General features: G+C 33.0%; 1 protein-coding gene across 1 annotated transcript in view; it reads right to left on the bottom strand.

Moving 5' to 3' along the window:
* ANKAR (ankyrin and armadillo repeat containing) overlaps positions 1-10,319 on the bottom strand; it is a 53,674-nt gene that overhangs the window by 14,272 nt on the left and 29,083 nt on the right. Inside the window, exons 13-18 of the mRNA XM_074339164.2 lie at positions 7,379-7,547; positions 3,148-3,389; positions 2,825-2,978; positions 2,581-2,742; positions 2,078-2,184; positions 74-196 (exon numbers count right to left, since the gene is read on the bottom strand). Coding sequence (XP_074195265.2) covers positions 74-196; positions 2,078-2,184; positions 2,581-2,742; positions 2,825-2,978; positions 3,148-3,389; positions 7,379-7,547 — 957 coding nt within the window. The remainder of the gene's footprint in view (positions 1-73; positions 197-2,077; positions 2,185-2,580; positions 2,743-2,824; positions 2,979-3,147; positions 3,390-7,378; positions 7,548-10,319) is intronic.

Here is a 10,319-nt window from a genome sequence, read left to right as displayed (position 1 = left end):
TGATGATAATTTGAGGATGTGGCCTAAAAACATTTTCTTCCAAATGAGCTCTAGCATTTTGTAAAGGTATTACCTTATCTTGTGAATGAAGAAGATAAAGGACATCAGCATACTTAAATCCTTCATTTTCTTGTAATTCATTTTGTAACAGATTATTCCTTAGGACAATGCATGCCAACGAAAATGCCACTTCAACCTAAATATGTGGTTGTCAGAAATGTGTTTTTCATTCATGGTTTATCAAATGACATTTTTCATTATACAAACATTTATACGGTATATGCTAATTCAAAGATACCATAAAATCTATTGATTCCAATTCACGCACTAGTAATTAGAGAGTCACATTTACAACTTCCGGAAAAATGTCCTTTATAAACTGAACAGCTGGGAAAATATCCTTTGTGTGCCGGCACGACCACAAAATTCCATTTGTGGGCATAGTTGTACCCTTTCTGTATCTAAAAAAATATATTTTTATTTTTCTGGCATGGGTTAAAAAGCTGTTTTGAATCGCTTGTTAGCTGCTGACCTTTTAGTTGTAAGGCTTTAAATGGAATGTCTATCAATTTATGCAAAGCACTGGGGAGTAGTACTGAGGTATAGTTCTCTAGTTCTGGAGTCATTTATTGCACATTCCAAAGCCCTTTAGGAGGATGTAAATGAACCTGTTTATTATTAGGATTCAATAGGTAAATGTTTAAAGTACTACACTCGTACATTTCTATGAAAAATGTTATGAATTTGAAAAGCATGAATATTATTGCAAAAATATTTTGTTTGCTATAGAATCTTATTCGAGGAAAAGTATTACAATGTAATTATGTTCTGTTTTAACAAGTTTAAGAACTATTGAAAATACAGAGGGTGCCAAAAAATGTATACACATTTTAAGAAAAGAAAACTGTATTAAAATTGTAATAATCTATACCGATAACATAAGATGAATGGCAGTCATGTTTGACTTCTGCAATTACAAGAGGTGCTCAAAGTGGTTACCATCAGTGTCCAGACACTTTTGACTACAGCGAACTACTGCTTGAGCAACGTTGACCAAAGTGGCCACTTGTATACTTTTTTTTGGCCTCGCCATATATACTTAAATATAGATAGATACAACTGAAGTAAACTGTTTTGCCCTGAGGATGCATATTTTAAAACAAAAATGTATTTTTATGTGATATTTTCCAGTCTTAAAATTTATTTGTACTTTGAGAGTCAGTATACTTTTTAGTCTAATTCAAGCCAAAAAATTGCTATATGCTCCTTCCTTTTTTATCCCTAATCAGCTCCTGTCATAAAGTAATCTTTTTCATAACCAGAAGAGTTACATAACTTACAATATCTCTTCTGATAACACACTCCTTAAACGAAATAATGCTATGTTTACTAGTACTTACATATTTTCCTCCTATGTTATTTCTATTTTCTTATTTCCAATAGAGCCCTTACCAAATTTTGAAGAGGAAATGTATTTTTTATCATTTCCTGCTTCACCAACTATAGAGGTCCTGAATTTCCAGACTTAATAAAAGGATTTGAGTGTCATTTTATTAAAGGCATTTTATTAGGAGGAAGTGAAAGAGTGAATGACTCTTCAAGAACTCAGTAATTCTTCGTAATGTCCACCCTTGAGAAAACTACTAGCTGCCAGCCAAACCTGGCTGCTTGGTAGAAGGTGGGGCTGTTTTGATGGTGTAGCACTGACAGGATTCATTTATATTTGAGAAATTTTGCTACATAAATGATACATCCTCATTATCCCCCACCAAGTTTTAGCAACAAACAGAAGAAGTAGGGAAGAAATTCTGTGAATAATCAACTATCTGAGGAATAAACTTCTTTGATGAGTAAAGATATGCCTTTTGAATTATAGTTGAAGAAATATTTTAATATTTACTACTATCTTTGTAGCAACTTTTTTTGTTTAAAACTTCTAGGATTTTGTTTAAAAGGTCAAATACTTTTATTATAGTTGAGAACTTGTATAAAGATACAAATTATCCTTACAAAGTCATATTTCTGTTACGTTTTACTATATCAGAAAAAACAACAACCCTTAAAACCTTATATATACCTTAATGGTAAGAGAAGGGTGATTTCTCAGTAGTTGAATAAGTATTGGAAGGGCATTTTCCTCTACAACAAATTGTTGACTAATCGGATTGCTTGTATGGGCAACACCTGCAAGAATCCACATGTCAATGAGATACTTTTTTTTCCATCTTGAAAATGGTAAAGTCAGACATAGTTTGACATGTTTGATAAAGTGTCCTAGTGTAATATGATTAGTAAATTACATTGACACTAATTTACCTGAATTAAGTTTTTAAAAGGCGAAGTGAATAAACATGGAAACTTGACTGTTAAAAGTATAGTTTCTAATAGTCACAAAACAAAGAAATTAGAAATGCTAGACTAGCACTTTAATTACACCACTTTTACTCATTAGGGTCTTGGAGAAATAAAAAAAATATATAATTGACTTTTATAGATTAAATATTGTTGAGGGCTCTAACAGTGGGGATAGAGGAAGAGAAGTAGCTTGATATTTTAAAAATTAAGAATAAATTTACAAACCAATACAAATGGATCCCACTGCTCTGATGACACTCAGAAGTGTGCCTTCAGCTAGTTTACTAATCCTTAGTAAGCGAATCAATGGTGCAATTCCATTCCCTTCGCATATTTGATTCTGATGCATCCTGCTGTCCTTACTTAGAGCTATGACAGCTTCACCTCCTGGTAAACAAAAGCAAGACACATGTCTGATCTCCAGTGTTTCTATTCTACACTGTGCAGATTTACACTGAAAATAACTTACCAACATACTGCATTTTAGCTGATGGTGACAAAAGCATGTTTATTATAAAGTTGTATCCAATCTGTTCCGCCATATACTTTTGTTGTTTCAGTGTTTGTCCTGCCAAGGCCCAAAGTGCTGCAGCTCCTTGTTCCTTAACATCTATTTCAAATGCCTATTTTTAAAAATTTGATTCATTCAATGAGCATTTGTTTAAAACTGGAGGAATGTCTGTCTTAGAAAATGTTTATTTCACAATTGGTTTTAGTTTTCTTTTCACTGAACTAAATTCAATATTGAATACTTTGTCTAAGAAAAATGACAAGTAATCATAAAATTCCTACCTTGAGGAGTTTTAGAAGGTATTTACTTAATGATTTTTCCAGAAATGCTCTCTGTATAGAAGGGTTGTAACTTGCCAGTGATTCCACAGCCACTGCCCCTTTCACTTGGACGTTAAGTTGTTTCCCTTTAAAAAGAGCCACCAGAGGAGGAATGGCTCCTTCCATGGCCATGGCATTCTGAACATCCTTATTGTCCCGGGCCACCTCAGCTATTGTCACCGAAGATACAGCCTTCAACACATCTGCAAATGAATTAAAGAATCAGTTAATTAAATCTTTTAAAAACTCAGAATATGAAAATACAGCGTATCAATTCCCATATTATAAAATCAAATTTATAGTTTATAGAAAATAAAGAAAAATAAAACTGTCTAGATTCTCACCACCCAAACACAATCAAACATTTCACTTAATCTCACCCACTCTTTTTTATAAATATGGATACATTTAGATAGTGTTATAGACATAGTTAATATAGTACTATGAACACAATGTCTTGCATTTTAATTTACCAGTATAACACTTTCCTATTTTTTATGAACATCAGTATCTTCTAAATATTATGTTAATGGGTGTATCACATTCCCTTAGTCACATTTTATATATATATATATATATATGGATATATATATATATAAGTATACATATATACGCACATATACATATATACAGATATATATATATGTATATTTATATATATATGTATGTTGTTTTCAACTTTTCACTGTTTTAAACGATGCTTAGGAGAAATGTTGGCACACAAGGTATTTCCTTCCTGTCTGTATTTTTCGCCCTTAGTATAGAGTCCCAGGAATTACTGGAGTAACTTAATCCATCTCAGTAAATTCTTTTCAAAAATGACAATAGTATCTTACCCTTTCATAATCAGAGTATGAGAGTATCAATGTTATTATATCTTTTAAAGTATAGATATTATCATTAAGCAGAAATACATAAATAAATTTTTGCTAATTTGATAGGCAAAAAATGGCAGCATCTCATTTTATATTTGTTTTTGGTTACTGGTGAGTCTGAACATTTTCATACATGTTTATTAACCAGTTGCATTTATTTTCCTTAAAACTTACAGAAAGTTGATAGAGTAAGTCAGAAACCTCCCCCAAGATTTAGCAATAATTGATTTTTTTGCCCACAGTAATCTTTACTATGATGTTTGGAAAATGTTAAATTTTCCAAATTTACAACTCCCTTCACATTTATCAGTTGAGCTATAAAGAACTCTCCTTACTTCTTTATTTATGTCATTGTTTATCCAATTATTAAGATGAGCTCTTGGATTTATATTTTTTTCCAATGAAGTATATCCATTAATTTCTTCGTTTGTATTCATACTCAAATTGTCCAATATTTGGCAATTGTCCAAGATTGTTCAACTTGAAGGGCTAGAGGGAGCTCCTTCAAGCTGGCATCTGTATCCTTTAACTATACCTCCATCATTTTGTATTTTTTTTTTTTTTAGCATTTTCTTACTTTCTGTCACAATATGATGTTTTAGACTTACCACATACTTGTTCTGCCCCAGCCCTGAAGTCAACCATTTCTCCAAGAAGCTCTAGTTTCTTTTAATAGGAATATTATTTAGAAATCAAGACTTTGGTACTAAGTGTGCACATTACTCCTGGAGTATCATTGCTTCTAGATTCTCTTAGCAGATAAGATTAGGAAAATACATATATTTCCAATTCTTCCAATTCCAGTCCAAACTCACAGGATTTTTTATTACCTTCCCACATTCTGTGTGTGTGTGTGTGTGTGTGTGTGTGTGTGTGTGTGTGTGTATTTTACAGTGAGAACCCAATAATATCAAGACATTTATTCGTTTGTTCAGTCCTACAATACTTATAACAGATTCAGAGCTGTTTCACCCATATCTCTATGAAATACAAACCCACTAGAAAAATTCAAGATATGTTTACAGTTTGGTTATTTTCCTTCTCTTCTAGACAGGCTATATAGTAAAAGCACTGTATTCAAAAGTTACTTGCATTCTTTTTCTTTTTTAATCTAGTTATGTAATTCATTTAAATACAACTGGATTCATTTGTTTCTGTTTGTATTCTAGTTACCCCCTTGTAGCCTTCTAGATATAATTTTTTTAAAAAATATGTAAGACATTTATATGTTTCAAAAAGTTAAAACTGTACAAAAAGCTGTTTTTGGATTCAAGAAGCCAGACTCTGTAAATGCAGCATTTGTTCTTTCATAGATTATCTATTCAGGTTAATTATCTCTCTATTAAGGCCTTACTGTTTACATTTGCTGGGTGAAAAAAAGCAGCAGACCAAGAACAGAAGCTTGAGAAACTCCAAGTTGAATGGGAGAAACCTAATGGTGGAGGTACTCTTTATCTAAAACTCTTGGGACCAGAATTCTAAAGTTTTCAGATTTTAGAAGGTAGTGAGTACATATAAACATATTTCTGCAGTGAAAATGTGTAAATAGTCATTCTAAAAAGGATGTGGTACTCTTTAAGTTTTGTTCAGATAGTTTGGAGTTGAAAGCCTTTTGTATGCTTTCTGTTACATATTTGAATTTCCATCATGGTGTCATATAAACCTTTGTTAGTAACACAGAGCAGGACAATTGTGTGTTATAGAAGATGAAATCAGAGGCATTATAGGAATAAAAACGTGTTCATGCACATACATATGTGGAAAAGTATGAAACAAGCAGCTAAAGATGAGTGATGCAAAGGCCCAAAACAAACCAAATTCAGCAAACTTGAGGAACTCCTGGCGATAGGGGTTCAGACGAAGGAGATGTTAATAAATCCATAGTCTCAAAAAATTGCAAGTGAGTCTACTTTGGTGCCATTTTACCTTAATGCATGAAATGTTACAGTGGTTCTGAATGGTTAAGATATTGGAATTAATAAAATTCCTTTGTGATCTGCCACAATTTAACAACCCAACTAACATCCTAGACAATTTTTTGTTAAAGCACTAAAATTATAAATGTAGCATTTATAAATTGTAAAAATGGAGAGAAAAAATAATTACAAATTTTTTCAAAATTATCTTCCTTGGTGTGAGGACATAATAGATTACAGTATTGGATACATTACTTTTATTTAGGTTTCAGATAAGGCGAGGGCTCCAAAAAGAAGTGATTTCAATATTTTATTTCTATAGCTTTTTTTCATGCATTCCTTTATTGCTTATTTATTCAAAATGCCTCTACAATTTGTGCTTTGTTCAAGCATCAGGTTGGGAGGATGAAAAAGGATAGGGAAAACCTAGTTCCTGTCTTTAAATTTTAATCAAGGAGATAAAATACAAAGAAAGAAAAAAATAAAGAACAATTATAAAAAAGTAAAGACTCTATGGTTAAAATATGTATAAAATCTCTCTCTGTCTAATGCTGTTCTTAAATGGTGAAGTACAGCAGTTAGTGATGGAGGGAAACTTCTAGCAGGTGACCTTAGGGAACTGTAACAAAGGGAAAGGACTTGCAAATAATTTCATTGCATGGTAGCAGTTCTTAGAAAATGATAATTGCTTAAATTTGAGTTTCTGAAGTAAAAGAAAGCCCTCTGCAATAATCCTATTATCCATAGCGTTGTCTTATATTGTAACCAATATGTTTATTCTGTATTTATTCTTAGAGTACTAGAACAGAAAGATGATAAACTGAACAGGAAGGAAAACAGACAAGCTTTTCCCAAATTTTTTATCCCCACAAATTTGAAGATTACACTGTTATGTGTATGCTCACTCATTGTAATGAGAGAATTCTTACAGAACCTAAGAGACCATTTGCAGTGGCTGCAGAAACTCTCTCCTAGGTTCTGGTGTTCTTGGTACTGATATGCACTTCCGAGTCTGATACTTAGCCTAATGACAGGATGACCTTGAATTTTGATATCAAATATTAACAGCAAATCTGAAGACTTATTGTAACTTGAAAAATAGCTTCCAATTATCAAAATATGTGTTATTCACACAAAGACACATTTACTTGAGTCCCTGGGCCTACTAACTGCATTATATAATTGAATATTTTTTAAAAATTATAGCTTTGAGAGTGAAATCCCATTATAAACCCAGCAGTTTAAATTTAAGTGTGCAGGATACTTAGGTTATATTACATGTGTCTAGATTCATTTTAAGATAAATCCAGGACATCTGTTCATAGAAGACATTTCCAAACCTATGTTTGCTTCACGTAATATATCTGGTCACTTTAAAATAACACATAAATAGAAGCTCACCTGAATCAGAACTCAGAAATGTGATAAGATATGGGATGCCTTTATGGTCTTTCACTGCTCTTTGATTTTTTTCATTTCCCATACATAATACCCGTATACAGTGCATTACATTTACTAGCACATTTTCTATGTCTAACTTTAAGAGATTTATCAGAGACGGGATTCCATCCTAAACATAAACAAAAAAATTAATTACAATTGAATTTATTTGAGATGTATGCAATTTTTATTTAGAAACACAAGTCTATAATCCTGCCGTAAATACTTGCTTATTTATGAGAGAACAATTGCCCATAAACAAATGTGTCTACTGCTATGGCATTAGGTGACAGTTAATACAACTTTGAGAATATCGTATGCTTTAATATTAAGGTAAACATTCTATACATTTTAAAATAGTCTCCTCTATACCAAAATAAATTGAGGCTGCAAGTTCACTGTAACATTTAATAATCATCTAAAAGGTAAAGCAACTGAGTAAGATCAACTGAATACAGTGCCCATTTGGAAATATTTGCCATTGTAGACATTGCACTTGTAATTAGTAGTTATATTAATGCAACATAAAATATGTTTAAATGTGAATATAATTTCCTAATTTTAATGGAGTAAAGATGGCATTTCTCTCTATTAACAGAAATAATGCAAGAATATTAAGGAAGATAAGAAACAGAAATACAATCGTATTTTCAATAAAGCTAAGCGATGTCTATAATGTTGAATCATAATAAATGTGTATGATTTGTCAACAGGGATGAGAGAGATCTCCCACGGCCACTGGCCACAGGAAATGCTGGCAGAGCAGTTTTCTAAAATGGGTGTCTCTACCTTGAGGGGCATAAAAAGAGACACACAATTTCCTGTCTGGAACAATAGAAATGGGTATGCAGGATGGCAGCAGGTCCATTTCTAGATCAATTTGGCATAAAGTTTCAAAAAGCAAGGAAAGCAAGGATGAACAAGGAATCATACCAACAAGGTATGTTTGGAAGAAGTAATCTATTGATGAGGTACAAAGAAAGAGATAGACTTCACATTGTGGAAAAAATAGAATCTATGTTGTGAGATACTCTCCACCAGTCTCTGTTGGCTAGGGAAAAGTAAAGCTGAAAGATTCATGAACACATCCCTATGGCGTAAGTCATATTCTTGCTAGCTTAGAACATGGGTCTGTGCTCTTTCCCACATATACTTCTTGCAAATAGTCGAGCCAGAAAGAACGTAACTCAAAGATGAGTAATGATCAAAAGCTGGAACAGGATCTATCCAAATAAAAGAAAAAAAAATATGAAAAACTTATGACAGGTAAAGAATGCTCATCAGAACAATATTGCCACGAAGTAGATAAAGTAACCAAAAGTGGTATATTATTATCAATGAAAAAATAAAATAAAATGAGGCAAACACTTCTATAAAACAAGAGTGCAAACGAGAGACCCCAGAGCTCAAAGAAGATTTTTTTGAGACGGGGAAGATGAAACAAGAGCCAGTAAACCTTAGGAAAGATATGGAAAGATAAAAGAGCCAAATTGCAATCCACACAAAAATAATTCTAAAAAGTATAGCAAGGGACAAGGAAGAGAGGATTGAGAGAAAAAGAAAAATGAAAAAGTAAAATGAAACAATGAGTGGAAAAGGACTGGAGAGAAAATGATAGCTATGTAAGACAAGAAAAGGTGATACAATACACAAATAATTGGCATTCCCAAAAGGAAGTGGTAAGCTAATTCAGTGATCAATAAATTTAATGATCATTTTTTGACTTCATCTTACAACAGCATTTGACACTGTTAATCATTCTCTCTTCTTTGAAACAGTTTCTTCATTTGGCTGATAGGACAACTGATTCTTTGGGTTTCCTCCTACCTCGTTGGCTGTTCCTTCTTAGTCTCCTTTATGGTCCCTCTAGATCAGGGGTGTCCAAACTGTGGCCCACGGGCCAACTGCGGCCCGCAATCCATTTTTTATTGGCCCGCAGCAAATTCCAAAAATGCATTTAGTTTACTTAAATAAACCAGGTGAGGCAATACGTACTTCACCTTGAGTGAGTGGCCCGGCTGTTTGTGTATTTTACCGCATATGGCCCTTGGTGAAAAACGTTGAGAAAAGTTTGGACACCCCTACTCTAGATCTTTCAACTTTCCCACAGATCCTAGTAACTCAACTTTCAAGATTACTGCTCACCATTTCCACTATTATCACCTAGTTCAAGACATCATCATCTGTCAATAGTTTTTTAGTCTTGCTGTTTCTACCCTTGCACACCTATTTCAACATAGAGGTAGAGTGATGTACATTTCTTCATGGAACTTCCCAGAACAAAATCATTCAATGGCTTAACATACTTGGAGTAAAAAGCCAAGATGTCTAACAATTGCCCACATGGCCCTACATGATGTGGTCCACCATCACCTAGCAAAGAATGTCTCCTATTTCTCCTCAGCTACTTTTGCTCTCTTGCCATTCCTTGAACATGCCAAACACACTCCCACTTAATTTACTTTGCACTCGTTTCCTCTGACTACAATGGTCTCCCCAACAGAAAAACATGACACACTCCTTCATCTACTTTAGGTCTGTACTCAAAGGCCAAATTCTCAGTGAACTATTTTTCACCAAGTTCCCCTCTCCCCTTTTCCTGCTTTATTTTCCTCCTTAACACCCTTTCTCATTGAATATAACATACTATATATTTGGCTTACTTGCTTTGTTTATTGTCTTGTTACTCCCTGAAAGCTGGGATTTTTTTTGTTTTATTTTATTCACTGCTATAACCCCAGCATGCACAATAATATCTGTTATGTAATAAACTCTCAAAAAGTACCTGTTATATGAGTAAACTAAAAGAATATTATAGAGATGTAGTATTTAAAAACATGAATTCAAGAAAACATTCCAAAAAATAAAAGAAGATGAATGTACATGTTGAAAAGTTACACCA

This window comes from Rhinolophus sinicus, chromosome 17, assembly GCF_057876585.1.
Source record: "Rhinolophus sinicus isolate RSI-liver-muscle chromosome 17, RSI-T2T, whole genome shotgun sequence".
NCBI lineage: Eukaryota > Metazoa > Chordata > Mammalia > Chiroptera > Rhinolophidae > Rhinolophus > Rhinolophus sinicus.
This window is presented reverse-complemented; position numbering and strand designations above follow the sequence as displayed.